General features: G+C 37.9%; 1 protein-coding gene across 17 annotated transcripts; it reads left to right on the top strand.

The window, feature by feature from the left end:
* The first annotated feature begins 1,798 nt into the window (after positions 1–1,798).
* On the top strand, positions 1,799–21,095 carry ANGEL2 (angel homolog 2). 17 transcript variants are annotated; one of them, XM_081121758.1, is made up of 9 exons: positions 1,799–2,024; positions 4,261–4,586; positions 7,675–7,931; positions 8,518–8,587; positions 9,912–10,333; positions 11,467–11,593; positions 12,015–12,072; positions 16,175–16,338; positions 17,989–21,095. In XM_081121758.1, the coding sequence occupies exons 1-9, from the start codon at positions 1,966–1,968 to the stop codon at positions 18,138–18,140; spliced, it is 1,635 nt and encodes a 544-aa protein (XP_080977884.1). In that variant the 5' UTR covers positions 1,799–1,965; the 3' UTR covers positions 18,141–21,095. The 17 variants fall into 17 exon arrangements, 16 of the variants coding, with proteins under 16 accessions (XP_080977884.1, XP_080977897.1, XP_080977896.1 ...); XM_081121771.1 differs by having other exon boundaries at positions 16,312–16,338; positions 17,989–18,075; XM_081121768.1 differs by having other exon boundaries at positions 1,807–2,028.
* The last annotated feature ends 355 nt before the right edge of the window (positions 21,096–21,450 follow it).

Below are 21,450 nucleotides of genomic sequence, written 5' to 3' on the forward strand. Positions count from 1 at the left end.
ATTTTCCCAGTAAAAAACAACAACAACAACAACAACATGTGTGGGAGTTGACTTTTCAAATTTGAATTTTAATCTTTATTTTTTAGCTTTCCTGTGCAGTCCACATGTTGCCAAATCCTATGCTTTAAGAACAAAAGGGCAAAAATAAAATTTTACCCCATATTTATATATGAATGTTAGGTACCTGTATATATGATTATGTAACCTCATTAACTGGGAGGTTTTCATCAACAACTGTACAAGTTTCTTGAGGAATAGAAATTTGTATCAACCAATAATTCCAAACAGTATACATCAGTATAACCATTCTTGGCTAAAAAAAAAACACCTGAGAATATCAAATGGATACTTTACATATTGAATCTACACTATATTACTTTTCTAACATTTTTCTTCTTTTTAAAATTTCCTCTGACAGTTTCCCAAAGGATCTGCATAAAGTTCTGTTGTATGTGTAGTATGTACTCAGTATATGATAGTTCATTTAACCAATTTTACGTAGTCAAGTTTGTTTTGCAAACAGAACTGATGCACAATAAGGCAAAACATTTCTGCCTCTCTGTGTCTTATAACAGATTCTTCACAGCTACATTTCAATCCTCACAATATTTCAAAAGTACTATTACCTCCATTTATGGAGATGTGCGGGGTGGTGAAATACTCAGTTGCCCAAAACACAGGTTCCCTTCTGAGGCAGAAGGAAGCAAAGCTTTGCCTTCTTGTTTCAGCTCTCACACTATAAACAAATATCCTCTTCACAATCTACTTAGTGCCACGTTTTTCACATTTTTTGTGCTTTTTTGTTCGCGATTTTTCTGTTTAAAATGGCCCCAGGTGTAGTGCTGAAGTGCTAGCTAAGGCTCCTAAGTGCAAGGAGCCTGCGATGGGCCCTGTGGAGAAAATGCGAGTGTTAGATAAGCTCCCCTGAGCACAAGGTACAGTGCTACTGGCCAGGAATTCATGTTAATGAATAGAAAATACATATATCATAAAGCGTCTTTAAATCACACGCATAGAAAGCAAGGGTCTGTATTGATCAGGGGACCGACACGTGGCGACCTGGCTCACGGGCACCTAGCTCCGTGTTCCCCGGGGCGCGATGGTTCAGGATTCGCTAATTCAGCGTTGGCAGCAGCTTTGCAGAGCTTAACTATCACAAAGAACGGGAATGAACTCTATTTATAATGAAGGAAAGAGTTCTTCAAATGCACCTGATTTCCTTATTTACCCAAGACCCGGGCGGGGGGGGGGGGGGGGGGGAGCCTTTCCAAAAAATTACTCCACTGCTCCCCCAAAGAGCCTATAAAAGCGGTGGTCCTGCCTTCCGTGCCCTTGGCCCCTCTGCTCTCTCCATTCTATTCTTGTGCAGATCTGTCTTTTGGACGGGGTCTCCACTTAGATGTTTTCCAGAACTCTAGAGTCATGTACCAAATGTGATAGAAGGACGCACGATGCACAGGTACGTTTAAATGCGAACTCTGCGGATGTGCTTCTGCAGAATTAACCGCACAACTCCTGCTACCACAGTGCCACGGGAACCCAGAAAAGGGAATTTCCCTACCTTGGGCATCCATCTTCCGAATCTCCCAAGAGCATTATACAAATACGAGAAAATAATGTTTTTTCCTCCTTACTCTCATACAGTAACCACCCGGTACCCCCTCCCATAGGCCTTAAAGCTGGTCAACAGTTTATTTCTGTTTCTTTAAGACGGAGGGCGGGTGTTTTGCCCTCTTCGGAAATGGCTGCCCGTGCTTCACACGCTCTGTGATGCTTACGGAACGCACTGCCAGGACTTTCCCGGCGCAATATGGGGACTTGGCCGCGCGGAACTGAACCTCCCAGCGTGCTTTGCAGCCCGGCCGCGAGGGATGGGGAGCCCGCGGAGCTTCTGGCCGCCCGATCTCCTCTAGAGGTTGCGATTGAGCCCGGGGCCTGAGGCCGGGACAGCCACCAAGGGGCAAGATGGAAGCGTGGCGCTGTGTGAGGAGGGGCTACGGCCGCTGTGTGGTGGGGAGAGGCCGGTCAGTAAGTGTGGGTGGCGGAGGGCGGAGGCAGGGCCGGCCGCGGGGCGGGGGCGGGCGGCCCGGGTGAACCGGGGCGGGGCGGGCGCGGGAGGAAGGAGGAGGAGGAAGAGGGTCTGGGAGGTGGTGCTGCCGGGAGGAGCCTCCGGAGACCCCCAGGGATAGGTAAACGGGGCCCGCAGCCGGCGCGCGCTGGGCTGACGGGGACCCGGGCCGACGCGCGGGGCGCATCTGCCGCCGGCCCGGCTGGCGCCCGCCCGATCAGGCTCGGCCTGGGAGCCCCGGCCCGCTTCCCCCGCCCAGCCTCCGGGGCAGCCTGAGCCTCTCGGTCCCCGGCCCCCGCCGCGCCATGCGGGCGCCGCGGGTCCCCGGGGGGAGGCCGCCCGTCACAATAGGTCCCGCGGCCTGACCCCGACGGAGGCGCGCGCGCCGCGTGTTAGCGTCTCTCAAACTTCAGCCACTTGTATCCCGACCTTTACGATTATTACCAAAAGTCTCGTCCACTATTTACTGGATATTTTTCTTGAAACGGATTCGCTTTCAAAGCACTTCAGCAGGTGCCGCCTGCTTGAGCGTAGCCCCGAGCAGTTACCTGCGACATCTTGGCTGTGATGGACCGATTGGGTGTTTTTTTTTCTTAATACGCTTTAAAATAAGAATTTCGATATTAAAAATGAAAAAGTTTAATTTTCATTAATCTACGGGTGTCCCCCGCGCGGGGAGCACAGCACCGTATGAATGAGCACATCGGTTGCGGGGGTCGGGTGCCAACTCCCGTAGCCCTGGGACCCGGCGGCGGTTCGGTTGGGCAGCGTTTTCTCGAGTACCAGCTGTGTGCCAGGCACTGTGCTGGGCGCTGGGGAGGAGGCTGGGCTTGAAACGCTTGAGAAAGTTCTGGCTTTGAAGGAGCGCATCGTCTTAAGAGGAAAAAGACATCCGTATCAGGGTGGGGCAGTTGTGAGTACTCAAAACAGCTTATTCTTATAGTGTTATTTGTGAATTATTGTATGAGTCTCCATATGAACAACTGTAAGCCTGCTTTTGCCCCGCTCTGTAAGTAACTGCAAATGCAGAGACTTTTGTAGTGCAAGTTTTGTACTTCAAACACGGCAGCTTGTTGGGATGGAAAGTGTATTGAGCAAGTGCCCAAATCTCTAAGGCTTTCATTGTGGTCACAAAACAGGAGAGTCTGCCCATGTCGTGCCTTTAAAGATTTACAATTAAGTTGAGTTTAGAGAACAGTTTGAAAATGCGTGAGCTGCAAAAATATATAATAAAAAAAAATTTAAACGTTGAAATGAAAAGAACACAACATATAGAAGTCAAATAACAGAAAATACACTCTGAGCAAAACTCCTTCGGTAATAGAAGTGGATGTTATTGACACTATTTTGGAAATGTACCTTTAATGAATTCTGGAGGAAGGGATAGAAGTCCTCAATCCTAATATTTTGCTAGAATGGTAGAAGAAGAAGATGGGGTCCAATAGAGCCTGAGAGCAGCATGTCTATCCAACATAATGGTAACACTGCTTTGGAGATATTTTGGATGATAGGTTAAGTTGGTGCTGTTGTGTTGGAGTGTTGGTGAATTCCTAGTGAGTAATCTCTAGCCTCTTTCATTTCCCCCAAGGAAATGCGTGCTTTAAAAAAAATGAAAAATAAATAAAGATAAATTATCCACCTACCGATTAGCAAGAGAGGTAGTTTTGTGACGTTGTGATAGGCTTTTGTTTTCTTAGCTATACAAATGTTTGGAAAATGTAATCTTGGTATTAAAAAAACTGTTCAGAAATGTGTTTTTACTCCAGACCAAGTTGGAAGAGAGATTCGCTTTAATTGTAGTCAGTTTATGTGTTCCACATTTGATTTAAGTATTATGTTTGCTGTGGATTTTATTTGTCCGTTGAGTTTTATTAGATGCTACAAAGATCATCGGAATACCAGTTTGATGGTGGATTTATCTCTCAGTTGAACTGTGGACTTTTTGGAGTGTATGTGGTGTTTGGGGAACCTGGTGGCTTCTATGCTAAGTGTTAGAATACCATTCAATAGGGAGAGTATTGAGATACTGCTCTCATAGTTAAATCATGGCTGCTTTTCCCACATCCTTTGTAGATTTAGACATCAGATTTTAAATATGAAACCTTGTATTCCGTTGAGGAAACAGATTTGGATTTTGTGTGCTATAGTTGAACCTAAAGTGGTGCCTCAAGGAGTGTATTTATTTCTTTTAGATACCCCATGTTACCCCATCACCAGAAGAGTCTGGGCAGAGACTGGACTACACCGTGGGAAAATCTGCAAAGGTGTTGCTGGAACAGACATATTTCTAGTTGTATGAGGTGGCCTGGACATTACTCTCGTGCTCCTTACCCCTACTTCAGTAGTAGGCATTTTTCATTAAATTGGAGACCACCTTGTTTGTTTGAGTCTAGAACTCAGTTTCAGTACTGGAGTTGGAGACCTGACAACCTGGGCCAGACATCTTTGATTCATCTCTCTAGTTCCATCATGAACTCTGAGGGAGATGAGCCTTCATCAAAACGAAGAAAACACCAAGGTAAAGGTGACATTTATCTTGGTGGAGAAATAGAAATAAGCCATAGACTGATTGAAACTTTCATATCTAATCCTCAGGAAAACAACCTGCAGGTTTTAGAGGTGTTTGGTGGTTATTTTCAGCCAGTAGTTCTCTATGAAGAAAAGGGAAATTATTTTTTTTAAATGAAGCTTTTATTCTTATCTTTTAATTAATTGTGTATTTTTGGCAGTAAAGATAGAAGTAACTCTATATATAGAATAAGGTGGAAAAGAATGGAGGACTAGATTAAAACATTAAGTTTAACTTAAGAATAATTTTCAAATCCAGTGTTTTTGAAACAAAGGTTCTTAGACTTCTTAGAAATTGGTGGGTGAATAATTATTGGAAGTCCACAGATGTATAAAACTAAATTTTGTGTTTTCATTTTAAGCTAACTTTTAAAAATGATAACTTTTAAAAAGTAAGACAAAAGAATTTTCTTAAATAGAAGCAATCAAGTGAAAGATATTTTCTCAGAATAGGATTTTAGCTTATTAAATCTGTATTTCTCATACTGGAGTCTATAGATATAATCTTGAGAGTCTGTGGGAAGTTTTGTCTTTTAAAATATCTTATTCAACTTTAAGAAACAGTTTTTTCTAAATATGTTGATTATTCCTATTTTTCTTATGTTCTTTTTACTCTAAACAATTGACGAGACTCCCTCTGTGCTTCCAGTCCTGCCCCTTGCCCAGTAGAATTTGGAATTGTCTTTCTTACTGAGCTGTGGTTTTCAGTGAAGATAATGCCTCTGAAGATATGAAAGTAGGCCGTGTAGGTGTCAATGTGTAGGGAGCAGATGTTTGCCAAAGGAAAACATTCACAGTGAGTGTCACCTGGAAATCAGAGCTAGAAGATGAGTTAGTGCTCTTTTAGGAAGAAATCCTACTACACATTTAAGCAGAAATTCTAACCACTCAGTAGTAAAAATCTCTCTGTATAGTACTTCACTACAGCTTGTGTTTATAAACATATTTATTTGAATGAATGAAAGGTTTATTTAGAGGCATTAAAATTAGGTTCCTAAGAACAATCCATAATCTATAAATCTAGGGTTGTATGATACGAAATTGCTTTTCATTGACGTATTCATGGTCCATCAGGTCAGCACACTTCTCTTTTGTAAACCTGGTAGCTGTCAGGTGGAGCCGTGCCATAGTGACATAAGCTTGGGCTTAGAAACCTCTCCCTGCTGTCATTCTGCTCCACCACAAATTGTATGAACTTGGCATGTTACTGAACTTTCTGCTCCTTGGTTTCCTAGAGTAAAATAATGCTTACTTTCAAAGCCTGTTGACAATGAAATGAGATGTCAAAGTGCCCAGCACACTGTTGGCTTCATAGTAGGTACTCAGAAAATTGTGGTGGTGGTGTTTTCCCTTTAATGGATGGGGAATTACAATTACACACTGATAACCTTGGATTGCAACCTGACTCTTTATATGTCCATTCTTCCTAGGTATTGTGAATAAGGAAAATGCTCTTCGTTAAGCCATATTTGTGACTTCCGATATTTCACTAATACTTTTCAATCAAGAGAACAGCATTGCTAACTTGCCTATCACTTTAAAGTGGTATTTGAAGGATGTTTGTGATACAATTAAGACTTTTTAATTAGGCACCCTAAAAACCCGATCAGGCCTATTGCTTACTTTCTTTGATTCACCTGTCTTCTCTGCTGTGATCACCTTGTTCCTCCTGACATGGAAGGTATATAAGCTTTTGTGGTATGAATTTATGTTGTGAAGTATATGAAGGCCAAGACTCTTCACTCCATCAGTCGTTTTCAAATGGTCTTCCATGGAACTCTAGCATTCAAACACATTTCTGTATGTTTATTCAAAGCAATGTGGTCAGTATAAATGTATTTACCCCATCGTTCCGGCCCCAGTCCCAGCACACCAGGGATTGATTGATGTTCATGACATGAAAAGTAATGCTCAAGGGTTGTATATGCTATAGAGGTTGAAAAACCACTGTATTGGTGGAATTTTATGTATTGTAATGCCGTAAAATGAAAGTCTTCATGCAGGAAAAGGGAGAGATTCTAGGGCTGAGATTTTTTATATTATCGAATCATCTCCTAGCCTATTTCTCCAAGGTCTTCCCATTTCTTGTTTTCTCCTTCATTTGTGTTTATAGATTCTCTAAAAGTTCCACATTTTGCTTCGTGGCTTCCACTGCAGTTAGTGTATGCCCTTTAATGGTGGTGTGAGGGAGACAAGATCAGAGATGAAAACTGCATATGTGGTGGTCTTTTCTAAATTGAGGACTGCCTGTAATTGCAAAATCTCATGCTTTTTGATTCTCTTTTCATCACTTTTTCAGGGTGCAGGATGTCTTTGCAGAATATAAACCATTACACATTCCTGGTTGCTGCATGCTAGGTTCGTCAACCAGCCATTATCATTTACCAGCATTCTGTAACTATGTTACATGTAACTTTTGCTTTGGTGTGCATTAAAAATATTTCTTTTGTTCGTTTTTTTTTGTGTTTTTTTTTTTTTTGCATTGTTCCACTTCAGTGTTTTAGACACTAGCTACTGCTTCTATATCTTCTGTATGCTGTCATTATACACCTTTCATTCATGTCTAAAGCAGATTCTGAGATAAGTTCTTTTTAGAACTCAGGTAATCATTGGATGATCTTATCTTACTAATAGGGATAAAATATGTGAAATGATTTTATTGGAAAGCCAGCTCTGATATACAAGTAATATTATTATGGTTATAAAGTTGCTAAGCCACTTCTTTACCATAAAGAAGTGAGAAACCATGATCCCTGTATAGTCTTAGTTTGATTAACATACACTCTTAGCCTCCAGAATGACTTGCTAGATCCTTTTAAACCTGTTGCAGACCTCTTGGTCAGTATTTCATTTTACAGCCTTTTAATCTATTTGGTGACAACTTATGGTTATTCAGTGCTACATTGCCATTTCCTAGGGGAAAACGTGTTCATTGCCTATGGAAAATTTTTAAAAACAAGAAAATACTTATATACAGGAAAACATATGGTCTGTTTTTTAAATTAATTCTTTATATTTCGTCCAATATGTTTTAACAGGCACCATAAAACGGCATTGGGAATATATATGTAACCATAATAAAGAAAAAACGAAGATCCTAGGAGACAAAAATGTTGACCCCATACATGAAGACAGTGAGAACAAGTTTGACTTTTCAGTGATGTCCTATAACATACTTTCACAAAATTTATTGGAAGATAATTCACACCTCTATAGACACTGTCGGCGGCCAGTATTACACTGGAGTTTTAGGTTTCCCAATATTCTGAAAGAAATTAAAAACTTTGATGCAGATGTAAGTGCAAAATATCACAATTCTTCACACAAGTTGGGTTAAATGGTTCATTTGTGAACTAAATGGTTTTCTCCCTTTTGTTTGGTAGGAAGGGAAGACATTTAAATATAGTGATGGAACAGTTTTTAACAAGGCATCATGACTTCCAAAGAGTCCTTTGCTAATGGTTGTTGGCATACATAATCATCTAACTTCTCAAAAAAGATCCAAAAATCTTAAGTATTGATCAGTTCTGAGATAGAGACTGGCAACATATTAAGCGTTCAGTATATATTTCCTTTGATTTTAAATTTAAATAATTCATGCAAAAATTAATTTAGAAAATGACTTATATTTTCTTTGGGAAATACCAGTTTGGGATAGTAAGAAAGCTTCATGTGATTAAAGGCCAGGGTTTGGGGAACTGATCAAATTTGGAAACATGAATTTGATCTGTAAATTGCAAGAAAAAAGGATTTTTATTTCAACTTTCATTAGGCTTTTAAAATTTTAGAAGCTTGTATTTACAGATAGAAGCACCATAAAATTGATATTTATTTATATCTCCCTGTTTTAATTCAAAGCCTTTTTTTTTTTTTCTTCCAAGGTACTTTGTTTGCAAGAAGTTCAAGAAGATCATTATGGAACAGAGATCAGGCCAAGTTTGGAATCGTTGGGTACAATGTAACTTTTATTTTAGCCAAATTTACTTTGGAAGATTGGTATGTTGTTAAAGCATAACTTGGTAACAAAGAAGTGTGGCGTATTTGGGCCAACAATCTTAATTTTGAAAAATTTAATACCTTTCAAAAGGTCAGGAAAAGATTGAGGTATTTCAAGGGGAAACTTTTGTGTTGGTATATAATTTTAATTCAAAGGGAAAAGTGTGTAAGAATCTCTTAATAGCTTCCTTTGCAGGAGTTCCTTTGCCCATCATTAGACCCCTAAGATTCTCAGCCCCATGAGATCAAGGACCAGCCTGTCTAGGGCATCGTTATAACACAGGTGTTTACCAGTACTTAATGGATAGAAACTAACACTTCTAGAAACAGGTTATCTGTTTGAGAAATGGCGCCCACTTGGCATTTGCTCATTTAGGAAATATTTTTTGAGTGCCTACTATACATCATGCAATCTTCTAGGCAGTGGGGGATGCAGCAGTGAGCAAAACATAAATAACAAATTTCTGCCCTTGTGGAATATACATTCTAGTGGGGAAAGGCTGACAATAAACCAAATAAATATGAAAATAGTGCCCGGCCAGGCGTGGCTCAGTGGTTGAGCATCAACCTAGGATCCAAGAAATCGAAGTTCGATTCCTGGTCCAGGCACATGGCCAGGTTGCGGGCTTGATCCCCGGGTGGGGGGCGTGCAGGAGGCAGCCGATCAATGTTTCTCTCTCCCTCTCCCTTCCTCTCTCTGAAATCAATAAAGATTTTTTTTTTTTTTAAATAGTTCATTAAGTAATTATAGTTTTCTAGAGAAATACAAGAAAGTAGAATGGGTCAGGTTTCAATTGTAAACAAATGGTCAGAGGAAGTTACATGTTAGCAAAGACTTGAAGGAGGTGAATGAACAAGCCTTACCTGGGGCATTCCAGACTGTGGAAATAGCAAAGGAAAGGCCCTGAGGTTGGAGAGGCTAGTGTGTATGGAGTAGAGCAAGGGGGAAGAGTTAGAGGCAAAAAGATCTGAGGTACATAGATGGCTAGATTATTATAAGGCCCTGCTGTCTTTGTCATGACTCTGACTTTTACTAGGATGCAAATGAGAGCGTGATAATGCATATTAGCATATTTAAGACTGAAGTCTGCCCTAAAGAGACCTATTGGGCCCAGTCCCAAACTTTTTTTTATTCCAACATGTATTAACATTCAACATTACTAATGTTTTGCAAAATACACTTTGATAAACATTGTTCAAAAATATTAGCTGTATTTTGCCATATATATGTGTGTGAATATATATAAACAGTCCCTTGTTTTAAATTTCTTTCTTATAGGTTATCACTGTGAATATAAGATTCGGACAGGAAAGAAACCAGATGGCTGTGCCATTTGCTTCAAACATTCCAAATTTTCACTCTTATCAGTGAACCCAGTGGAATTTTACCGCCCTGATGTTCCTCTGTTGGACAGAGACAATGTTGGATTAGTATTACTCTTGCAGCCCAAAATTCCAAGTGGTGCCTCTCCTGCAATCTGCGTAGCTAACACACATCTGTTGTATAATCCAAGGCGAGGTGATATTAAGCTGACCCAGTTGGCAATGCTGCTGGCAGAGATTTCAAGTGTTGCCCATCAGAAAGATGGCAGCTTCTGCCCTATTGTTATGTGTGGAGACTTTAATTCTGTTCCTGGTTCCCCGCTCTATAGTTTCATAAAGGAAGGAAAATTGAATTATGAAGGACTTGCCATAGGAAAGGTAAGTGCTTCATCCCTTCTAGTAGGCAGACTTAGTCCTCTGTTCACTGTAGTGTGAGGATAGTCATCACAGGGCTGTTTGAAACCTTGGATAAGCCAGTACCCTCACATTACCAAGCTATGTTGAGTTTCCACAACTACTGATAAGTAATTATACCCACTTGGTTGAATTTCATCTTTTCCGTCTATTTGTGGCAACATTCTGCTTGGAGGAATTGGCAGGCTACAAAAATCCAAAATGGGAGAAGAAGAAAAAGAAACATTGACAGACAATACTTCATAAATAAGAAACTATTCACAAGGTGGCAGAATAGACTTTTGAATGTTGGATGTGAGCAATACAGTTAGCAAAACAGTCATTTAATATTTCTTTATTACATAATTTTCCTTTACATATGATATTTTAATTCCTTAGCTGAGTATAATTTATCACATTTTTATTTTCATTGTGCTCTCTTCTGCTTGCTTTTGATCATTTGATCTTCAGTATATTTAACCAAAATAAGTTTTTTACTACTGACTTTTGAGCGATGGTTTAAAATTTTATAAGCATTTATCTCTCTTAGTATTTTCTATGATAGGAGCTATATTGCAGGTAGCAAAAATGAAGGGGTAGAATTAGTCCAAAGCTAATCATTTAGATGGCCAAATTAGAGAAAAACACATGTAGGAAAAGATTCCCATTTCCATGTAAATAAGTGCTTTCTGAACGTATTTGAACAAGATTTTATAATCACAAATAATCAATATAATGAATAAAAAGTACTATTTACCCTGGCCAGTATGGCTCAGTTGGTTGGGCTTCTTCGTTCCTTGTACCGAAATGTTGCTGGTTAGATTCCTGGTCACGGCACATGCCCAGGTTTTGGGTCCATCCCTGGTCAGGGTGCGAATGGGAGGCAACCAACTGATGTTTCTCTCTCACATCGATGTTTCTGTTTCTCTCTCTCCCCCCCTTCCTCCCTCCTTCCCTCCCCCTTCACGCTCTCCCTCTCCCTTCCCCTCTCTCTAAAACCAATGAAAAAAAGTAATATTTACCATTCTTGGATTCCCTTTCATTTAACACATAAACTTTTCAATACATAAACTATTTAAAATCTGCTCATTTAAGATACCTGTTGAAATTTTGTTTAGGTGTCTGGCCAGGAACAGTCTTCACGGGGACAAAGAATTTTATCTATTCCAATTTGGCCCCCAAACCTAGGTATCTCACAGAACTGTGTGTATGAGGTACCGCAGGTACCAAAAGTAGAAAAGACAGGTAAGTGTTTGCAATATGTTTTGGCAGTCTTCTTCATTATACTTTCCCTTTGAACATAAAACTAAATTTTTAAAAGGACTAAATATTCGTATATGAAAACATGTAGTTATTTGCTTATTCCTTTTTTTAAAGAGCTCTAAATTTACCTTTTTAAAGTTGAACTTCCAAAATTATCTTTGCATGAATTACTTGCACGTTGCTTTGGAAATGTTTGCATCTTATATTTGCTAATTTTGGAGATCATCAAAACATATAGCTTCTATGATGAAACATTTAACTAGGCATCTATCTAAAGTAGATATGTCTTAAATATTGTTCCTAGAGTAAAAGGACCTACACTAAGGCAAACTAGAACAAAACAGTGTATTGGTAGTATTAAAATACTAATACAATACTAATAGTATTTTTCTTGTTCTTACAGACAGTGATCTGACACAAACAGAGCTGGATAAAACAGAAGTCCTAGCGACAGCTGAAAAGTGAGTTCTGGGAAGCAGCAGTGGACATTAGCTGACTTTAGTCAAGTAAAAAAGTCATTTCTCAAAACTGACTTTTTAAAAAAGTGATAAAAAATGAAGATGATATTCTGTGCTGGTGAAGAGTGATGGTTCTTAAGTCAGATAGACCCAAGTACCAATTACAGCTTTGCTGCTTTACTTTACAGCTGTGTGATTTTGAACAAGAATCTTAACATCTCTGAGGTTCATTTCCTTATATATATAATTTGGGTTGTTGTGAGGATTCAATAAAACGAAGCATGTAAAGCTCTAGTAATTACTTAAGCAGTGTTGTTATTTAAAGGAATCAGCTTGTCAATGGATCTTGACCCGCTAGTGCTCTTTAAAGTTTATTGCTATTACAAAAGTCAAGATTGCAGAAAAATATCTGAGAGTTCAAGAAGATCCTTAGCGTCCTCTGACTTACTAGATCTCAAAACAATCTATAGGAGAATTGATCCGAAAAAGAATATGTGAGTAGGAAAGATAATTATTTATACTTATCTCTTAAACTACAAGAAAAGGTCATCAGAGGTAGAAGGGTGAAGATGCCTGGATTTTTAATTATTAAAGAAGCATGAGTGTTGAGGCTATGGCTGAGAAACATGTATTTTAATTTATCAGGTGGAGGCTTAAATCTTGTCTTTTGGGGAGTTTCTTAATGTCTTCATTGTTTTATAGTGTAGCTCTTTTATAGTTTAGATTTTGTTTTAACATTTAAATTTTGGGACCAAATTACAGTCACCTCTCATTTTGTTTTCTTCTCAGTCTTACTTTGTATACTTTGTTTTGAGAAAAATATCTCATGTATGAGAATCTAGTAAGAAAACAAAAATTATTTTAATTTTTAAAACAGAATATTTAAAAATTCATCATTAAACCATTCAAATACAGTCAAAACTTTCCTGAGTGAGGTTAATAAAGTTAACTTTTCTAATGAATACTTAGTTTTGAATAATTCTAAAATCTTTTTAAACAAAATAGGGTCTAAGAAAAGATACTTTTAAGTATCAATATATAAGTATAGTGTTTATACACAGCTTATATGAGTAAACTGAAAAGTTGTTAGTAAGATAAGAGCTTGCAGAAAAATATGACACCTCTGACAGCCATAGCCTTCTGAATTATATTTCTTACTGAGACTTGTGATTCAAAATTATTCCTTGGTCCATGGGCTGCAGAATAGTCAGTAGTCTGGTGGGTTCTAAATGGCATTCCTAAAGGGCATTTTGATTTTCTTTCTTAAAAACAAACCAAAAAAAACATACAGGCATCCATCAGAGATACTGCAGGTTCGGTTCCAGACCAACCGCAATAAAGTGAGTATCTCGAAAAAGCAACTCACACGATTGTTTGGTTTCCCAGTGCAGGTACAAATTATGTTTACAATATACCCTAGTCTATTAAGTGTCTAATAGCATTATATCTAAAAAATGTTCATGCTTTAATTTAAAAATACTTTATTGTTAAAAAATGTTGACCATCATCTGAGCCTTCAGTGAGTCATAATCTTTTTGCTGGTGGAGGGTCTTACCTCACCCTTATTGATGGCTGCTGACTGATCAGGATGGTGGTTGCTGAAAGTTGGGGTGGCTATGGCAATTCCTTAAAATACGACAATAATGAAGCTTGCCACATCGATGGACTCTTCCTTTTATGAACTATTTCTCTGTAGCATGTGATGCTGTTTGATAGTTTGAAACTTTCTCCACATTTTACCTGCAGTAGAATTTCTTTCAATACTGGAGTCAGTCCTCTCAAACCCTGCTGCTACTTTATCAGCTAAGTTTATGTGCTATTCTAAAACTTCCGTTGTCATTTCAACAATCTCCACATCTTCCCCAGGAGTAGAAACTGCTTTCTTTGCTCACTCATAAGAAGCAGCTCCTCATCCATTCAGGTTTGATCATGAGACTGACTGCAGTGATTCAGTCACATCTTGAGGCTCCACTTCTAATTCTCTTGCTGTTTCCACCACACCTGCAGTTATTTCCTCCACGGAAGCCTTGAAACCTTCAAAGTCATCCGTGAGGGTTGACTTCTTCCAAATTCCTGTTAGTGTTGATATTTTTACCTCCTCCCATGAATCACCAGTGTTCTCAGTGGCATCTGGAATGGTGAAGGCTTTCCAGAGGTTTTCAATTTATTTTGCCTGGACCCATCAGAGGAATGAATCACTATCTATGACAGCTATAGCCTTCTGAATTATATCTTACTAAGACTTGTGATTCAAAATTATTCCTTGGTCCATGGGTTGCAGAATGGATGTGTTAGCGGCATGAAAACAACATTAATCTCATTGTACATCTCCATCAGAGCTCTTGTGTGACCAGGTACATTGTCAATGAGCAGTGATATTTTGAAAGGAATCTTTTTTTGCTGAGCAGTAGGCCTCAACAGTGGGCTTAAAATATTCAGTAAACCATGTTGTAAACACATGTGCTGTCACCAGGCTTTGTTCCATTTATAGAGCACAGGCAGAGTAGATTTAGCATAATTCTTAAGGGCCCTAGGATTTTTAGAATGGTAAATGAGCATTGGCTTCAGCTGCCCTAGCCTCTTACAAGAGGGTCAGCCTGTTTTTTGAAGCTTTGAAACCAGGCACTGGCTTCTTTCTAGCTGTGAAAGGCCTAGATGGCCTAGTCTTCCAATTGAAGACTGTTTCATCTACATTGAAACTCTGTTGTCTAGGGTAGCCATCTTCATTTACTATCTTAGCTAGATCTTCTGGATAACTGGCTGCTTCACCTTGTGCTTTTATGTTCTGAAGACTGCTTCTTTCCTTAAACCTCACAAACCAACCTCTGCTAGTTTCATACTTTTCTCCTGCACCTTTCTCACCTCTCTCAGTATTCATAGAATTGTAGAGAATTGGGGCCTTGCTCTGGATTAGGTTTTGGCTTAAGGGAATGTTGTGGCTGGTATGATCTATCTAAAACTTTCTCCACATCAGCAAGAAGGCTGTTTTGTCTTATCATTCATGTGTTTGTTCACTGGAGTAGCACTTTTAACTTCCTTCAAGAACTTTTCATTCACAACTTGGCTAACAGTTGGCGCAAGAGGTCTGGCTTTCCGCCTATCTTGGCTTTCTTTTTTTTTTTTAATATATCTTTATTGATTTCAGAGAGAGGAAGGGAGAGGAAGAGAGAGATAGAAACATCAATGATGAGAGAGTCATTGATCAAGCCCGCAACCCGGGCATGTGCCCTGACCGGGAATCGAATCCTGATCGCTTGGATCCTAGGTCGACTCTCAACCGCTGAGCCACGCCCGGCCGGGCCGTATCTTGAATTTCAACATGACTTCCTCACTAGACTTAGTAATTTCTAGCTTTTGATTTAAAGTGAGAGACATGCAACTCTCCCATTCACTTGAACATTTAGGAGCCATTGTGGGGTTATTAATTGGCCTAATTTCACTGTTGTGTCTCAGGGAACAGGGAGGCCCTAGGATAGGGAAAGAGGTGGGGAACGGACGGTCAGTGGAACAGTCAGAACACACATTTATCAGTTAAGTTCTCTGTCTTATGTGAGTGTGCTCTGTGGAGCGAAAACAATTACAATAGCAACATCAAAGATCACTGATCACAGATCACCATAACAAATATAATAATAATGGAAAATTTTGAAATATTATGAGAATTACCAAAATGTAGCACAGAGACACGAAGTGAGCAAATGCTGTTGGAAAATGGCACTGATAGACTTGCAGGGTTGCCACAAACATTTAATTTGTAAAAAACGCAACAGCATCTGCGAAGCGCAATAGTGAAACACAGTAAAATGAGGTATGCCTGCAGGTTGTTTTAGATGTGTGTTTATTAGTAAGTGGAGGTTCTCGAATATAATAACAAACCACATGAGTATATTAATTATTGAGCTCTCCCCCCCATATTTCACAGCCTTGTTAATGGGTTTTGGATATCACTGCATAAATAAATGCCAAATTGTGATGTCTATTTAAGTAAAACTTGTCCTAATGTCTAGTTTTGTCTGGAAATTAAATGAAAAAGTGCTTTAATAGGAGGAATTGTAAATTCATGAAAAACCTGATGGAGGCTGAACACTTCTTCTTTTCAATTTAGGTTATCTTCACACTTACAGCACCATTTCCGCTTGTCATCTGTTTATTCACATTATTTTCCTGACACTGGAATTCCCGAAGTGACCACCTGTCATTCCCGAAGTGCCATAACCGTGGATTATATTTTCTATTCTGCAGAAAAGGAAGATGTTGCTGGGCAGCCAGGTAAAGAAAGCATGTAATCTTTTTTTTTTTTTTTTTTTTTAATGTATCTTTATTGATTTCAGAGAGAGGAGATGAGAGGGAGAGAGAAAGATAGAAACATCAATGATGAGAGAGTCATTGATCAGCTGCAGCCCGCAATCCGGGCATGTGCCCTGACTGGGAATCGAACCGTGATCGCCTGGACCCTAGGTTGATGCTCAACCACTGAGCCACACCCGGCTGGGCAAAAGCATGTAATCTTAAGTTCTGCTTGAGAACAAGGGAACTAAAACCTCAAGGCCGAAGCTGACAAAGGTAGCTACACATCTGGATGAAGTTCTAGGTTTAGAAGCTAAAAATATTTTTAAATTGGTAGTATATTTGACAGATTGGTAATGTATTTGAATAAATGAGTTAATCACCTGTAAAAGATGGAGGCAGTGAAACACCTCAAAGCAAATTATTGCCTAGGAATTCTATCCTCAGCTCTGGCCTCCAGTCCAGTCACCTTCTGAGTTCTAGGTCTTTCACACTGCCCTTTGGTTTTACTTGCCATAAATTTACTGTTTTCTTCTGCCAGCAACATCATATTGTTTGTACTTAAATTTTACCGCAGTATGCTGCCTTCACTGTGGGACCTTGCTTAAACTTCCAATAATGGACAATTTTGTCATGTTGACCTTGGAATATTGTGTTTTTCTGAAAAGAGGTCTATGACTGTATTTTCAAAAACCAAAGGTGATAAAACACTTTTCCTTGTATGAGTCAATAAAAATAAGACTTTATTTAACCAAAGAATTTAATGTGGAGAAGAAAATGCAGTTTCATATAAGTGGAAGTAAGAAAACACCATTCAGAAAACTTTGAAAATCCATAATGTGGGCAGCTATTGTCTTTTCTGATTTTCCCTATTTTCTCTTCCCTTTTTTTTCTACTTTTCTTTTCCCCTTTTCCCTTTTGTTTGTTTTTTCTTCCTACTGAGGCTAACCTCGTTAGTAATACTCAGAAGATGGCTTTCTCCCCCCCACTAGCTCAACTCTTCGGAATATGCCCGCTACTTTGAATGTGTATTGAGGTTCTGGTAGTTGTCATGCCATAACTGGTCACGAGGTGGCGGAAGTGTGTCATGCACCAGCATCTCAAATTTTAACATTAAGAGCATGTCCCCTTTTACTCTACTTCCTATGGGCACTGACTCTGGGACCAAATTATAAATTTATTCTCCATTCACCTTATAAACTTCCTACTTATCTGTGGTTGTGTATTTCTGGTTTTATACAACAATAGAATGGTTGATGGATGAATTTCTTATGCAGTTGCCAATCCCAAATCGCCCGTAACGTTCTTATTACATTGATGTTTTCTTCTGAATTATTTTCAGAAGTTGAAATAGAAAAAATATCTGAAATAGAAAAAAACAAACATCTGAAACTTCTGTGTATTTGAGAATTATAATTAGGTTACATTCAATTAATATTTAACCATATTCTGAAAATTTTTTGAAATAACTTGTTAGTAAAAATTTAATCATATTCTGAAAACTGTTTCATATTTAGACTTCCAGAGGGGTCTCAAGTTCTATATTATTGTTGTTTAGAAAGTAGAGACTTTTGTATGATTAACTTGCAATAACATGTTGACACAGTTTCACTAAATGTGTTTCTTTAACAGGAGCTGAAGTTGCTTTGGTTGGTGGCTTGAAACTTCTAGCTAGACTGTCACTTCTTACAGAACAAGACTTGTGGACTGTTAATGGACTTCCAAATGAAAACAACTCTTCAGATCATCTGCCTTTACTGGCCAAGTTCAGACTTGAGCTCTGACTCTTCTTTGATTACATACATACTTTTCTTTCCAATTTTAACTTTTTCAAAGACTGTAAAGTTGTTCTTAAGAGTTTGCATGTTTATTTTTGCGCCGTGGAGTTTCTGAAGAGGTTTTGTTAAATGCTTGGAAAAGATATCAGAAGAAACACGTTTACAACAATTTTCTTTTCATAATGAAAGAATATTTTCCTGACAAGTGAGATCTAAATGCTCTTTATTGTAAAATAATTGTAAATATTTTTTATTCCAAATACCAGTAAAATAGACTGATTTTTAAATATAGTGCATCTTCTTTAGTCCTCTTAGTAAAAGCTTCCATTTCATGTTTTTGGCAAGTCTTATGGTGGGTCCCAAGTGTCTTTGAGTTCTTGCAAACCACAACTCATTTCCCTTCCAGAAGGCCGGATTTATTGTGAGGACCGTAAGTTTGTTGAGTCCTAATTTGTTCATCTCAGGAATCATTGGGTCATTCACAAGTATCCAGCCATTTTAGTTTGTTTTTGAGGGGTTTATAATGCTTTTTAACGTTGTACAGATTGTTTAATCCATCTCGTTACTATCCTGGGACATGTAATACATCTGCATTTCGTTGAGGACATAGAGGTTCCGTAACTGGTGGGATGAGGACTTTCCACAACCCGCCCTTCCATCCTATACAGACCGACCATTGCAGGAGGCGCAGATGGGGGTTATGCCTTCATTTCCCGAGCAATTTTTTTCTTTTTTCTATTCAGTTTCAAGAAAAGATCCCTGGGTTAGGGAGAGATTTTATTTTAGCGAACCAATGCTGTAGAAATTTATATTATTAGGAAACTTGTCTTTGGAACAAAGTGGCAGCTATAAGATTATTTTTGTTTTTGCCTCAAAAATTTGAGGAAGGCAGCAAAAGTCTAGTGGGGAAATACTGACTTGGAGACCTAATGTTCTTTTGTAATTTTGTTTAGGGATTTTGTTTCTAAAATGTTTTCTATTATGATGCAACAGTGAGAGATATGCTGACATTTTTTATGAGTGGTTAAGAGCCGGTCTAATAATCTTGCAGTTGGCTCTGTATGTTTGAATCAACATTTTTAAAACATAGAAAGTGAAAATTTTCTCATTTTTAGACATGGAGATCAAAGAATTATGTGCATTTTTACTGAGTAATTTTATATTGAATTATACTAAATTATAAAAGTTTTACAGTGGGTTTTCTGAATAGGATGCTTCATTTTAAATCAGAAAGCAGTAGTTGCTTTATAGTCTTAGACTTTAAAAGTTTTTGTACTAAACTATTGACTGCCATTATTTAAAAAAAATTTTTTTGATGAATACCCCAAAAAGGCATGTGGGCGGGTTATAAGGATTTGTCTAGTAAAAATTGTAATAATACTTTTAAATGTTTAATTTCTCACTTTGGGGTTTTTAGTTTATGGTATTAACTATAGTTCTAGGATTTTCTAGTCACAGTTTTCAAAATATTATAAGCTGTCCTAATTAGCAGATATTATCATCATCAAATAATAACAACAGATAGTATAATTATCCCCTTTTAGTATTGGAGAAAGAAAAATGAAACTTCATTGATTGCTTTCTGTTGTGTGAATTATTAACAAATAACTTTATAAATAGGTAATTACTGACAAACTAACATCTCTGAAAACCTCTGTGGAAATTTAATTTTTCATATCCTGATTAACATATCATGATTTTAGTCTCTTTTCATGTGCTTCACTTTGATAGAGTTAATCCATAAAATTGCTTTCTACTTTACCTTGTAGAATGAATTATTAGTTTGTGGGCTAGGTCAATGTAACTTTTTCACAAGTTTTTAAGCTCCACCAGGATCCACTTGTCTTTACTTTTTTTGGTCAGAAGAGTTGGTAACTGATGGAGCCTCGTTTTCACCTGCGAAAGCAATTAAATCCGGCTAACTGCTGAAACCAAGTCTCGCGCAGCCTCAAGTGCTATCCTGTCCAGGTTTTAAGTAGGAAGGGACATGGAGTAATGAAGTTTCAGTTTGACTCTTACTTTTGATGTCGAGAAAACATGCATGTTTGAATCCTTTTTTTTTTTTTTTTTCCATTTAGCAGTTGTCTGCTTTTAAGCCTTTGTTTCCTTAAAAACTAAGTTAGAATCCAGAGAGTTTAAGGGATTAGGGAAATAGACGTCAAGTCATTTGCACTTTGTACCTGTAAATTACCTAATAAATAATTATACTAGTACATCTGCTCCCAAAGGCTTTTTGGTAGGTGTACTAAGCTGTGAAAGCTGGCATGTTGCCTCTTCTAAACTATTCCATGACCCTTTTCCGCCTTTATTACTTAGGCTGATGCTAAAATATAAGTGTATTACGATGTGCCAAAGTAGAGTGATGTTCAGTATAGAGGCTGAAAATTGTGAAAGAAGACATGGCTGAGAGAATGATAAATTAGTTTACTAGAACAATTATATAGGGAAAAAATCAACTAACAAGGGAAAAAATCACATCATCTTACATATTGAGAAGAAAAACAATCCTTAGGTTTCCAGGATAATTTTATTAAAGTCCCATGCTGTATAAACATACAAGTGATGAGGAAAACATGAACTTGAAACATGCACTATCTGGCATTCTCTAAAATACATTATACAAGTTGTCATTTACTTAGAAAAATACCCACTAAAACAATCACAGTTTTTCTTAAAGATTTAAAAAAAATGTATTGGCCAGAACAAAGTCCAATAGAATAAACAAGATTCTGAATTGTATGTCAAAAAAACTGTACAAGGTTGTACATAAAACTAGGTTACAAAAGCCTTGGGTATAGTAAGAATACTGAATTAAGATTTCCAAAGTTCTATTTACCAATATCTATTAATAAAATCCTTATGAAATAATTGACTTAGAAAAAGTGAAATGCTCATGATTTCAGAGTGTATAGAAAATACTAAATATCACTTTCTGAAATAAAGTGTACTCAAAACAGCACAGCATGAAGTCTAAAATCAAGATTTCTGTCATTCATTTAAACTTTGCATATACTGCGCCACATCGGCTTAAGCATAACAATTCTCTTGCATTAGTAACTTTTTCAAAACTAGATTTCAATTCATTTCAGTTTCATTTTTTCTTTTTAATTGTAGCCAGTTTCAAAATCAATTTTGGGGGGAAATCATATCATGGGGTTTGTCTATTTGTTTGTTTTGCCTTAATATTAAAGTTACATTACAGCACTAGAATTTAGACGTTTGGTTCCTTTCTCATCTTTAGAAATTAACATTCCATAGGCATTAAAAACAGAATGACAACTAAGAATATCTTCAATGAATTTTCATGTTTCTGTGA

The sequence above is a fragment of the Miniopterus schreibersii genome, assembly GCF_964146895.1.
Source record: "Miniopterus schreibersii genome assembly, chromosome: 19".
Taxonomy (NCBI): domain Eukaryota; kingdom Metazoa; phylum Chordata; class Mammalia; order Chiroptera; family Miniopteridae; genus Miniopterus; species Miniopterus schreibersii.